Raw genomic sequence first — 13795 nt, 5'->3', positions numbered from 1 at the left:
ATGTGGGTGCTGGGAATTGAACCTGGGTCCTCCAGAAGAGCAGTCGGTGCTCTTAACCGCTGAGCCATCTCTCCAGCCCCACAGTAACCTTTTTTTTTTTTTTTTTGCTTATGAAATAGGCCAGAGTTGAAGCATGTCAGAAGATGCCGTGCTGCAAAAAGCACCAAGTGGTATAAACTTCAGAACTAAGACACTTGCCTTTGATCTGCCGTCTACCTTGGGAATTCACACGATAGCTCTGCAAACTGGCACAGGAAATAACTTACTAGACATTCACTGTAGCATTGTTTGACAAGAGATGGCTCAGCTGGGCAGTCCAGGCATCCATAGGCGGCTGGTTAAGTCCACAGTGCTAAGGGTGCCTGCAGGGATACTGTCAGGAACTGTAAAAAGAGCAAGGAGCCCTCCATGAGAAAAGTAAAGGTGTGGGATCAGATTATCACACTGTACCCTATAGATCCATGTGAAACAGCAAGAGACAGCCAAGGAAGGAGTCCCTTTGGGGACCTCCACTCCAGTAAAGCCAAGTCCTTGACTTTGTCACACACAGAAAAGGATTTCAGGATGGGCCAGTGTGAAACAGAGCTGGGCTTATTTAAAAGACATTTTAACATAGATTTAAGTACCAGTTTAGTTGGAAGAAAGGCACTCAGGGAATTAATATGACACCCCCCGGGGAACATGTTTGAGGGCTTCTCAGAGTCCTACCTATGTGTCTCAGCAGTAGCCAAGTTCCAACTCAAAGGGTTGCTAAGAAGCCTCCATGTCTTTGTTTTCATTTTTGGTGAGTGAGATGGTACACTCCAAAGGTGCCTTGGGTAGGGTTGTCATCGGACAAGATGAAGCCATAGGTCACAAGGTTGCACAAGAGGGTTAAGGTGGAGCTTTGGTTCTAAGTGGAGTTTCTTGTGAGGCTCCTAGAACACTGTGAGTTCCCAACTAGGAAGAGAGAAGTCTAATGATGCTTAGCCTTCTTCAGGTCCTCCTGCCATTTTAACATTCCTACAAGTGGTTCTGTAACAGGGATCTTGCCCTGTGTGGCAACCTGAACAGCAGATGCTGCGAACCATGCAGAGTTCTTGATGCCCTATGGCAGAGGCTTCAGGGAGCACCCCTTTCCCTTGCCGCGGCTTCATAATTTTCCTTGCCTGTCCTGCATCATGTAGCAATAAAAATTTTATAAAGAAAAAAAAAAAAGACTCTCAGGCATCTTGTCATGTTAAAACTTTTGGTTTGGGGAAATTAGCTGAGTGTGTAAATTCATATTTGCTTATGTGTCTGTAACAAAAATGCATGTGAAAAACAAACAGAAGAGTGAGCACACAGAGTGGCAGGGGAGCCTTCGTTTCCATAGAATTTGGGTTTTTCAACCTTGATGGATTTTATGAGGGGGCAGGTACAAATACAGAAGTGTGGAGGAAGGGCCCAACGCGTGCCTCTCACATCCGAACTAGGCACAGCATCGTGGTCCCTCCTCCTCTTGAGGGCTACCTTACACACAGGTGCATCTAACAGCATTGCTAACAGGTTTTTCAATATTTAATAAGCCACATTTGGAAAGTGACAGTACACATCACTGGGCCTGTGGGAAAGCAGCTGTGCTCAGGTTTCAGCTTGTGGGGACTGCATAGCTCAGACCTCCTGCTATATGTTCTGCTGCATCCTGAAGAACAGTGAGATCTCCACTGTGCTCCTCCATCTCCAGGTTCTGTTGGTGCTATGCCCAAGGTGTACAGGCACCTCATTTCCTCCTCCTCCAGTATCCAGATTCCTTGCAGCTTCCCTGTGCTATGCTAATCACCCACCAAGGCCACTCTTCACAGCAGTTTTCTCTTGCTGAAAACATCTGCCCTCCCAAATGTCATATGCCTGCTTCTCATGACAAGAAAGAAACTGCATTCTGGGCTGAGTCACCTCCAGCATCCCTAGAGTTCTCTGTGCTCACACTGGAAAGCACAGGGCCGTACATTCATAGATGGAATCTCTTATGGTCGCCCTATGCTGCCCTGCACCTCCCCGTCAGACATGGTAATGTTGTGAAGTTCTCTTCCTATACGCTGTGGTCTTCTGAAGTAAGGAGAGCAAAGTCAGGTCTCTCCCCAGGATATCCTTTAGCAGAACATCTGGAGTAGGGAAGCTCACTTGCACAGCTGGTCCAGGACTTGCTCCCTTAGCAGTGTTCAACTGCAGTGGCTGGACAGTCAGACTAGCAGCTTCTTCACCTTTACTTCCCCCTCCCCCCTTTCTTCCTGTTTCCCTGAAACCCTGAGACAGACTTACAGGGGTCGGAGTGGATTGCATTGGCAGAGGCGGTCCGCCAAGAAAACCCCGTTTTCCTGCTTTTCCTTCTCCCCTCCTTACTCTAGCCTTAATATGTCATCATCACTGTTCCTGGTGTGAGAAGGCACTGCTTAGCATGTGCAGCATGGTCAGAGCCCCCACATCCTCCACAGAGGATGAGCTCTCACTGGTTTTCCTGCCCTGCTAGGTTGTAGCCTTGCTTTCTTTCCAACTCAGTGAGGCTGCTGGCCTAGGACTGACTCATAAAGAGAAAGCAGGTTAAGGGAATTGCACCTCGTCCTGAGCAAGTGGAGCTGCTGGGGGATGGACACCCTCCATGCAGTGGAAACCAGTATACACATGACACCTGTGAGCACTGGTGATGAAAGCAGACGTGTGAAGAGCAGCCATTACTGCTGCTCTGCAGTGGCGTGACAAGCTTATCAAAACAGAAATCTTTTAATATATGCCTCATAATCGCCAGACTCTGCTTTTGAAGGCTTATTAAAGTGATCCTTTCAGATCTCCTGACTTGGAGGCTCGCACTCAGAATTAGGAGGATATGAATTAATGACAGTTTATTACTCTCAGATGAGCTGTGCTTAAGGAGCTTCCTGTAAACGTGTGGGCTTTGATTTGACTTGTCAGCTCTGATTTAAAAACAAAGGAAGGTGTCTTTCCTCCTTGAACTGCGCTGCTGCTGCTGCTGCTACAGACGTGGGCAGTCTCCTAGCCCTGGAGGCCAGGTCTTTACAAGGATGAAGGTTGAGGCTTCTGGCTTGTTAACTGCCTGCATTAAAGCTGGGAAGTCTATGATGTGTGTGTGGCTTGATGAGCAGGAGCTGGGGTCAAAAGCCTGCAGTTAAGCCAACCACCTCCATCTGGTCTAATTCCACCTTACAGAGCCAGTGTCCACCTGATGAACTCGCTTATCACCACCAAGAGAAATTCTGGGCCCTTGACAAAGGGAGGGTAATGCAGAGTCCACACTGAGCACCCAGCAGAGCCCATGTGCATGGCCCTGGAAGGAAGAAGGTCCTAAAAGCAGAATGTGATATCCCTTGTTCTCATCCTCAGTGCTTAAGTCCAAGTCTGGTTCCCTGAGGGCCTCTGAGCCTAGAACAGAGCTTTTGGGAGCTGGTGAGAAGGTGGCACATCACCCTGGGTACTGGTCCCAGAAGGCCTTACCATCTCTCTCCGAGGATTACAGTACCCATCATTCATGGGTCACATGACTCTTTACACTCAAGCATGGAGTTCTAAACTTAAGCTGGGAGCCTCACTGAAGGGAGTGAGAACCTGACCTGCAACCACTTCCTCTTTCCTTTTTTCCTCCTGGCGCCTCCCACAACATCATCCTTAACTTCTGAATCTCTAAGGCCAGATCATGTCCTTCCTGTGAAGAACCAGAGCTTTCAAATAATGCCCCCAAATCACTCAGCCTAGTGGAAAGTAGGACCAGTGGAAAGAGGGAGAGCCGAAGCCATGCTCTCCACAGTTCCCACGGTGGCCACACCCATGCCATGAACAGCCAAGGCCTTCTTACTCACCTTGAGGAGCTTTTGTACCACCATACCCACATGACATCAGCTCTGATCTAGCTCCAGGCTTCTGTGCATCCTCCTGAGTGGTGCTCTGCCTGTGTCTCCGTCTCAGCGCGGTGCACGCCCATCTGTGCACCCTCTTCCATGCCCTTCAGTGCTTTTCTCATGTCTCTGGAACTGTCCCCATCCTTTTGTCTGTGCTGCACATGGTCCCTCCTCTGCCCCCAGCCATCATATAACCTGTCGTTGTTGCTTTCTTTACTGCTGTGACGAAGCACTTGGAGGAGGAAGGGTTATTGGGCTCAAGTTGAAAGGTACAGTCTGGTGGCGGGTCGTCCTGGCAGCAGGAGCACGAGGCTGAGGCAGCAGTCAGAGTGCAGTCAGGAAGCAGAGACAGCAAATGCTGCTGCTCAGCTCACGTCCGTTGTGTGATCCAGGACCCCAGTCCATGGGACAGTGCCATACACGTTAGGGAAGGGTTCTCCTACCTCAGCTGGCCCAACTGTAAAGAAACTCCCTTGAAGACCTGCCCAGAGGTTTGTCTCCTATATCATTCTAAGTCAGGTTATCAATATTAACAGTGTTGCTGACAGCTGACCTTGGGCTTTGATCTGGCGACACTATCCCTTGTTCTCAGCTTCTGCTGGCTCTCCAGTGCCGCCTAGCGCCCGGTCACCTGCCTCTTCATACCCCACGTTCTAAGCCTGTTTCCCTTCTATTCCTTCTTCTCCGTCTTGCCCTTCCCTTTCTCCTTCTTAATTCTGCTTTGTTGTCCTCCAGAAAGCATATCCCACCACCACCACCACGTGTGGCTTCTCAGGTGTTGCCAGCTTGTCTCATTGTATATCACAGCTGTCCACTTAGTTGTCTCCCTCAGCAGTCAGCAGCCGGACTTAACTGACTGTATCTCTGGAACAGAACCATTGTTCTCATGGGCAGGGCTCAACTGTGGCACATGATGACCACCCAGACTGGACTGTGTTCACAGGAGGGAGTCCACTGAGTTAGAAAGGGCTTTACGTCTGGTGGCTTCTTGAGCACTTATGTTAGTCCTTGAATCTTAGAGCTCTTTCTTTGCTTAGGAATAGGGGAGTCTCTAGGAGGCTCCCATTAAATATTGTATGGCATGAATCCTGACAAAATCCCCAGAAGCTTCGGCAGGTACCAGCACTAGAGAAACAAGAGTACTCTTGAGTATCCTCATGTGAAAGGCAAGAGGAGGGGAGCCTGAGATGAGTGGGAAACTTCAGAGGAAGGGAAAAGTCTGATATGGGGAGGGGCATAGACCTAGGAGGAAGAGCCTTTGAGAAAGGGACCCTGAGAAGAGGGGAGGAGTCTGAGATGGGGGAAGGGACCTGAGAAGAAGTGGGTCTGAGAAAAAGGATCTCAGCAAAAACTAGAACCTAAAAGACCAAGAGCACCAAGTAGTCATCTCCATTACCTACAACATGTGTTGCTCATTCTTACATACATAAAATCAAACACTCAACTACATAAAAATAGAGAATAAATAAATAAAATATCAGAATGTTTTCATTTCTGCCGGGCTGGTGAACATGGGCAGAAGCAGGAAGCCTGAGAGGAGAAGTCTGGACTGAGTAGAGGAGGGTAGGGGTGGGAGCACAGTCCCTAACCAGCTGCCTGCAACCCAGTGGCCTGTTAGAGTGGTGCTGGGCTTTTCTTCTGAGAGTTGTAGGACTCCAGCCTTTTCTCCAAGGGCAGCAACCAGAACTTCTTCCCAAGTGAAAACTGGACTTGCAAGGAAAGCTGCAGAATCACGAAGTGTTCTCAGCATGTTTGCATGCCCCTGCTTCGTAAGAAGCCGTTGACACATCCCGCTGGTTCCTGCACTCATGACCTTTCTGTCTCCTTTTTCCTCCAGTCGTGCCAGGCTGACCTCGTGAAGGACAACGGTCACAAGTACTTCCTTTCCGTCTTGGCAGACCCATATATGCCAGTAAGGACTGAGCCACGCTTCTCTCAGACAGCATGGGATTGCCTCTACTCACACACTAGGCGTTGCCCTTCCTCTCTGAGGGCCAGGTAGAGAGGTGCTCCATGGTTACACATGAACGGCCACTTAGTGCCCACAGTGCACACTGCTCCATTTCCTCCTGCCTCAAGCGAGAATCTGGTCTTCCTGTGCCATTCGGTCAGCTGCCATTGCACGTCTCTGCCCAGCAGTGGCATCTCCATTACCTAGAACCTGCACCTTGAACAGACGGACAGATGAATGAATACTTGTATGTCTATAGTATGGTGCCTCAGGTGCCCCAAAGGTCCCTTAACAGGACAAGATGTTGACGTGCTTTACTGAAGGAAGGAAGACATTGTTTGAAAGTTTGAATTTCATATATAATTTTTTATTACATTGTTTTAAAAATTAGCCGGGTGGCGGTGGCACACGCCTTTAATCCCGGCACTCGGGAGGCAGAGTCAGGTGGATCTCTGAGTTTGAGGCCAGCCTGGTCTACAGAGCGAGATCCAGGACAGGCACCAAAACTACACAGGGAAACCCTGTCTCGAAAAAAACCTTAAAAATTAAAAAAATAAAAATCAGCTAGCATGAATAGGACACACAGCAGTTTTCTCATAATATTTTATTACCAGGTTTTGAATCGCTCCCTCCCCCCTCCCGCTGCTAAGCATAGTAATATAGACAGAACAGCCGTCCTCAGTCACTCTTTCATAGGGCTTACTTGCCAGAATATTTAAGTACAGCAGCATATTTGCACTCTGAGGTGGTGCCTATATGAAGAACTTTTATATGTAAATTCTTCCTCTGGCTGTTTGTTTTAACTAAGCCCAGCACAGAGGTGAGAACTCCCGGAAAAGGGTCTGAGACCATGCAGTCAGGGCTTGAGGACGGCTGGATAAGGCAGTTTGGTTTAACTATGCCTGTCAGCCACTTCATTTTCTCAGAAACAGCTTTCTGCTGCTACAAGAAAACAGCCCACTTTGACTACCCTTAAGTAGACAGACACTGAGAGAGCACAGTGGAAGAAGAGCAGCCCCACCCCACCCTCCCCTGAGAGAACACGGGAGGTGATGATCATAGGGCAGCACAGCCAGGGGGAGAGCAGTGGAGGCACCGCCTGAGAAGAAAGCAAAGGCTTGAAATGGGGGCGTGGGTGAGGGGTGAGGGTGGCCACTTCTGCTGACGTCACTCCAGAGCACTGCAGGGGAAGCAAAGGAGGGGGCAGCGTCTGAACAGACAGTGGCTGGGACTGGGAGAGCTGGAGAAACTACTAAATAAATTCACACAGACACAGCACAGTCAGAGGAACAAGTACCAGAAGCATAAAGAAAATCCCTGCTCTTAGCGACCGGCAGACCTCGAAGATCTGCCCAGTGGAAGACAGCAGACAGCGTGGACCTCTCCACCCTTTCCCCAACCCTCTGAATAAAGTGTTTTGACTCTAAAAAAAGAAAAAAAAAAAAAAGAAAATCCCCAAAGCAACCAGAACCCAGAACAGGCAGACGGCAGCTGCATTGGTGATTCATGGCAGTGATGGTAAAGGATGGTGTTGGCCCTTCCAGCAATTGCCGGATAGAGTTCCCTGCTGAGTTATACTGCTCTGCAGAAGGGGGAAGTGCAGACATTTTATGACAAAGAATGATGCTGGAAGATAGTGACCTGGTCTCTGTTACCGTGAACTCAGGAGACACTGCCATAGGAAAGCAGCAGAAAGCAAGGGCAATGGCCAGGTACTGGTGGTGTAAAGAGAGATAACTGTTCATTAGAGGTTCCAGGTAAGAAGCGATACTGGGTTGAAGAAACTCCCAAGAACTGGCAGCAATCCCAGAGGAATACAGGATTAGGCTCTTGATGTACATGTGGAAAGTGAGACACCATGAAGAAATCATAATGGACTGTTGGATTTCCAGACACAGAGAAGAGGAAACTCAAATGAAAATTGATCTGTCCAGTAGAAGACCGGAATTGAAGCAAAGATTGCTACATTCATCCAGCTGTGGTGGCACATGCCTTTAATCCCAACATTCGGGAGGCAGAGGCAGGCAGAGCTCTGTGAGTTCAAGGCCAGCCTGGTCTACAAAAACAAAACAAAACGAAAGAGTGCTACATGCATCTTACTACCATTGTGCTTGACTAGAGAACACAGGCTTACTGAGAACTGCACAAAGGGGAAGCATGTTGGGCCTTTCAGACCATTGGTACCACCAACCACTTTATCTGCCATGACAGAGGACAGCGGAGCAACCTCAGTATGTTCTGTGGCATTAGCATCCAAGGGAGAAGCCAGTCTTTGCTTGTAGACCTTTAAGAATGCCTCAGCACAAAGGCCAGTGCACGCTGCTTTCATCACATGCTAGGCAAGTGCTGAGACAGAAGGTGCTCAGTGCTTGGAGGAAAGGTGAGTCTACTGTGAGGGTGCACAGCCATGGTACATTTTTGTTTTCCAGGCTGAACATAGGACCATGACAGCCTTCATTCTTGCTGTAATCGTCAACAGCTACACAACAGGGCAAGTAAGTATCACGACAGCTCCAGCCCCAAAGCTCCAGGAATGGCAGAAGAGTGACTTGTCTCAAATCTATTCTAGGGCTGGAGTGCAGCTCAGGCCACATGTGCAGAGGGAGCCTTCAGATCCCAGCAGTAGACAGTGTTCAGGGTACTCTCCCTAGAGGGCCAACCTGCCCTTTAGCTTACCATTGCAGGACAAATCTGAATTGGCAGGATTTACAATGAGACAGTGTAGTGTCAGACTGCCCCGGCCCTGGGTTACAAGGGCAGAGGACCACTTACCTGTGTTCTGTGTCCAGGAAGCCTGCCTGCAGGGGAACTTGATTGCCATCTGCCTGGAGCAGCTCAGTGACCCACACCCCTTGCTGCGCCAGTGGGTGGCCATTTGCCTAGGAAGGATCTGGCAGAATTTCGACTCTGCGAGGTGGTGTGGGGTAAGAGACAGCGCCCACGAGAAGCTCTACAGCCTCCTCTCCGACCCCATCCCTGAGGTGAGCTGTCCTTGGAAAAGTAGCTTCCATGTTGGGTCAGAGTATGGTAGGTGCTCTACACCAGTAGTCCCACCAGGGTTCTGTTTGTAAAGAGGTCATGCAGGACCAGTGTGCAGAAGCCTGCCCATACTCAAACATAACTGTGCTTTCAGAATCTTCAGGGCTATGCACAGATCCGCAGAGATCTTGCTACAAAGTCACACATTTGCCTTGTCACTCATACTAAGCCACCTCTGTATGCAGTGGGGCAGCTGCAAGCTGCCACAGCCTCAGCTAGCTCTAAGAAACAAGCTTGAATCATCCTGTACTGTACATCCCATGGACCAGGGCCAGGTTATCACTCGGCACAGAGACAGACAGACAGACAGGCAGACATAACTAGTCAGGGCCTTGTGCCTTATGGTTTAGTGCAGGCTAGAGAAGGTGTTGGGCACTGCCTTTTCCCTTTAGGACGAGGCCATTTGCTGCCAGTCCCGTGTCCAGCGTGTTCTGGCAACCTGGGGGAGAGATGGACTCTAACCCCAGTGAGCACCCACATACGTCCTTGCCTGCTGAGTCAGCTTAGAGCCTATAAGGGTCCCAGAGAACATGATTTTGAGATAGTAAGGAGCAGAAAAGCTAGGATAAGGACGGGGAGGTCAAGGCCAGCAGAGGCAGGCCCATGGAGCTAACAGAGATGGCCACGAGTTGTTCTGAGCCTCCCAGACCCACAGTCACCAGTATTGGAGGTAATCAAGAGGGAGCACAACTATTCCTCGCCTGGGGTCAGCTGGGTCCCTGGGAACCGCTCAGCTCAAGTCATCTGTAGGCTCAAACACAACAGAAACTATAAAAATGGTACTATGCCCCGAACATGGAGAGCAGTATCTGAGATGGGAGGAACAAGTGCAGCCCTAAAGCATGAGCGTGGTTTAGAAGGACGTCGCCAGCTCAGGAGAGCAAGTTGAGCTCATTATGTCTCCTGCCTTTGGAACAGGCTGGGTGAACACCCAGGTTTTATCACTCTGAACAAGGCTTCACATTCAGTGGGTAGAAAACCAAGCAGAGTCTTCAAGGGAAGGCTGAATACAACTGCTTGTTAATCCATCTGCCCGTGAGCCAAACATGTTGTCTTCCAGCACACAACTGTGAGATCATTGCAGTCCACTCACTTCTGTCACACATCAGGGAGACCACAGTGGACATGGACCATCCCACAGAGTGACTTGAGACTCTTGGAACTTCTGCTGTACCCATTTATAGTTTTAATATGACTAGCCCAGTGACACGAATAGAGTGTGGACCATAATGGGGGCTTCACTCTGCTGAAGGAGAAGAGACACCCACAGCAGGCAGCTATGCCATCAGAAGTATTGCTTGGAACTATGGGGGCCTTGTCAGGGCCTTGGCTTCTCAGCTAAGAAAGTGGAGAGAGAAGGAAGCAATGAGGCTCTGATGACATGCAGAGTGGCGAGGAGAAGGTGGCTAAAGGCAGCAAGTGGTGGTGGGGGAAGTCTTTGGGGTGAGGCGTGTCTGATCTAGAACTTCCCTCTGGCTTGCCTCCTGCTAATTACAGAGCTGAGCATCTGGTTCTTTTCCCTGAGTTGCTGATGCATGTGGCATGTTGCCTCCCGTGTCCTGTGTGTTTCTGACCTGAAAGCACAGGTGTGTGTTGTTGTCTGTGGCAGGCCTGGGTACTTTGTTCATTCTGGGAGGGTGGGACATTGGAGGCTCAGACATCATTCCGGGTCACTAGAACACTTCACACACAGGGGACAAAACTGTCTTTTGTAGCAGGGAGACCCAGTTATAGAGTGTTTGAGTCTCAGTGGGAGTGGGGACCCTGCTATCATTTTAGAAATGATCACTGTGTATTTGTTAATAAGCCAAGGGTCCAAGCAGCTATGAGCCATTGTCCACTAGGTGGACAGTACAGTCCTGGCTATAGCTTAAAGGGCGATTCTGAATCGCCTGAGTATATATCACGTCAGATTTTGGCTAAATTCTTGAGAAATCAGTGCCATCTGTCCCCAGACATGCCAGGGACAAGTCAGTGCCCATCTTTCTTGCGGCCTTGGAGAACCCTGAGAAAGTTAGGTGTAGTGGGTAGCCTCTGTAGTTACCCCAAGAGGCGGAATATTTCTTTGCAGAAAAGCCTAAAATGAACTTGCCAAGAAATCTTGAAATTGTCCAGGGAGGGCACCCATACTACAGCAGGAGGCCCCATTCTGTGTCTTTAAGATATGTTACCCACTCAGGCCCAAGTTCTGCCTCATCTGCCCACTAGAGACAGCCACTTGCCCTGCCAAGGGAACTCCACATCTGGATATCCCAGCAAAAGAATATGGTTCTTTTGGGGACAGCCCTAGGAATGCAGTCACAGAGAGCAGCATTGACCATGTGATCCACCAACACCACCTCCAGCCACCCAGCACCTTCATAACTGCTGACAGGCATCCATGAGAAACCTTTGAACAAACCAGTATCACCAGGCCACAAGACACAAGGCAGTTCTTCATGTCCACACAAGTCTGCATTGAAATAGTCTAGTGAGTTTTTCCTAACTGGAAGATAAGCTTGCTTTTCTCTGTCCTCGAGGCTTGGTTCCTCTGAGACTCAGCCACTATCTGGGTGAGTCATAATGCAGACTGAAGGAGTTTAGGGTACACAAGCTTAAAGCAGCCATGCCTATCTCTGGAGCCCTGTGTGTGGCTCTCTGGGTGGCAGTGGCTCATAGCCTGGGTGGGGCCTGAGAGCCACATGCCTTCCTACTCTAAATCAGCCTGCACTTTCTGGCAGGCCTCTGACCTTACTCACTGTTTCATATCACTGACTGCTCCACAGCCATCTCTCACTTGTGGGTAGTCCGGGATTGTTGCACACTGTCTTCTCCAGCCCTGTGCAGGATGCTTCACGTTGCTCATCACAGAGAGGAGGACACTGACTCTCCAATGTTAGCTTCTTTTCCCAAGGTCGCATGGCCTTGGGGCTAAGCTGAGCTGAGGCCCCTGGGTACCATGGCCAGCCCAGTACTGTTTTTCTCACTGCCACTGTACCCTAGGACTTTACCCTTTCTGGTTTCCATTTAGCTTCTGTCTCAGAACGGGCCACACCTTCTCCACTTGCCACAACCTTCCTCTATGGCTTAGTCCAGTCCACCTTCCCCCAGATCAGCTCTGGGCCAGTCTTCTCCAGAACACCTTTGTCTCCTTCAACTCTGTAATCAAAAGTCCACTGTACAAGCCAGTCTACACACTGTAGAAGAAACTGTTCCCTCCTCCACAGCCTGGTCATCCCTGAACTGGGGCTATGCTGCCTCCGCCTTTGGCTCCTGAACTTCCCACACACACCCTTTCTGCTTATCAATACCAGTGTAGCTCTGGGCCTGGAGCATCGTACAGTAAGTGTTTGTGAAATTGAATTGAGCTGAACTTCTGTGAACTGAATTGAATTAACTTGCAGACAGCCTGGGCAGAATGCAGATGGCAGACACGCCAGCCGTGGGTGTGACACTGATTGCCTGTCTCCTGCCCTGCAGGTTCGATGTGCAGCTGTGTTTGCCCTTGGCACCTTTGTGGGAAACTCTGCTGAGAGGACCGACCACTCTACCACCATCGACCACAATGTGGCCATGATGCTGGCCCAGCTGATCAATGACGGGAGTCCCATGGTCCGAAAGGTATGTGGGTGCCAGCTCAATATCGGAAGCAGAGGCCTACGAGCTGAGCCAGCCCAGAGGGCCTCACATCCCCCGTGTGCGTTATTTGGTCTTCAATGTCTGCCCAACTCTTTTCAGAGTGTCTTTGTTGCTCGTGTCTGCTCACCTGAAGGCACTGAGCTGGCCAGGTCTGTCACGGTGCTAACCCAGCAGCCTCTGCCCACCTAGGCACATGGCACCACCTCTCTAAAGAACAGCGACCCATCTGTGCAGTATGTCCCCTCCTTCCACTCTCACTTGCCTACAGCAGAGCCTTACTCCTTTGCTCCCAAAGGTTCATACTCCATAAAAAGATGTTCCACATCCTCCCCAGCCAACAAGAGCCTTTGAGGGAAACGCTCTGGTTTCCTGATGGACCTGGTGAACATGGAAGCTGCTCCTAAAGCAGAAATAGATATGAGATGGACAGTCAAGCAAACTGCCCGTGCTGACAATGGGTGCCTGTGCTGTCACGGAAAGCCACTGGGCTTCTTGCTCAGCATTTCTTTTGTTTTCTTTTTGGTTTGTTGTTGTTGTTGTTGTTGTTGTTTGAGACAGGATTTCTCTGTGTAACCCTGGATGTCCTAGAACTCACTCTGTAGACCAGGCTGGCCTCAAACTCAGAGATCCACCTGGCGTAGTGAGGTGGACCAGGTGTGAGTTGTGCTCCTGACCTTTCCTTAAGTGGCATGTTCACCCTTGATGGCCTTCTGTGAGCCAGTGCTGAGGCCTGGGTCTGAATTAACCATCAAGGGTAACACCAGCTTCTTCCATGTTGTATGGAGTGAAGGGGGAGTATGAACTTTCTGGAGAAAGGTACAGATTCTTCTTCTCCAGAGGACCCATGGGTACCAGCTTGTGAGGTCTGTCTAGGAAACATCCCTTGCACGGGTAAAGAGGATCGGCTCCATGGTGATGAGTCAGGGAGCTTCAGGGAGCCACGAGCCTCAGGTTGACAGTATCTGTGAAGACTCAGTAGGCTCTCACTTGGTCTAGCCGGCCTCAGCATCTGATGATGTGGAAGGGGTCGGTAGAGACCAATGCGAAGCCTCTAGCCTGAGCAACATGACCTATGGGTCCCTGGGCACAGTTGGGAAGCTGTAGCAGGTCTGAATGCAGAGCAGCTCAACATCACATTTCATGGTGAGCTCGAGGTTTGGAGAGCATACAAAGTTACAGTGAGCCATTGGAAAAAGCAGCCTGGAGCTAGGATAAATGGGGGGAGCAAAGAAGTGTAGGCAGTTAAGGTGAGAGACAACACCCAGGGAAGCCTGGCAGCACCTGTTTACAGCCCACTAATCAGGGCAGGGCAGGGCAG

The 13795-nt window shown here is 49.9% G+C and overlaps 1 protein-coding gene across 3 annotated transcripts in view; it reads left to right on the top strand.

Moving 5' to 3' along the window:
* Positions 1–13795, top strand: part of Rptor (regulatory associated protein of MTOR complex 1) — a 347185-nt gene that overhangs the window by 275590 nt on the left and 57800 nt on the right. For all 3 annotated transcript variants that reach the window (XM_052755707.1, XM_052755706.1, XM_052755709.1), the window contains 4 exons: positions 5707–5781; positions 8250–8315; positions 8610–8801; positions 12319–12459. In XM_052755707.1, the coding sequence (XP_052611667.1) occupies positions 5707–5781; positions 8250–8315; positions 8610–8801; positions 12319–12459 (474 nt within the window). The remainder of the gene's footprint in view (positions 1–5706; positions 5782–8249; positions 8316–8609; positions 8802–12318; positions 12460–13795) is intronic.

Source organism: Peromyscus californicus, unplaced genomic scaffold (genome assembly GCF_007827085.1).
Source record: "Peromyscus californicus insignis strain IS unplaced genomic scaffold, ASM782708v3 Scaffold_3__1_contigs__length_106647218, whole genome shotgun sequence".
Classification (NCBI taxonomy): domain Eukaryota; kingdom Metazoa; phylum Chordata; class Mammalia; order Rodentia; family Cricetidae; genus Peromyscus; species Peromyscus californicus.
The sequence above is the reverse complement of the archived record's forward strand: the minus strand, read 5'-3'. Positions and strand labels throughout refer to the sequence as shown.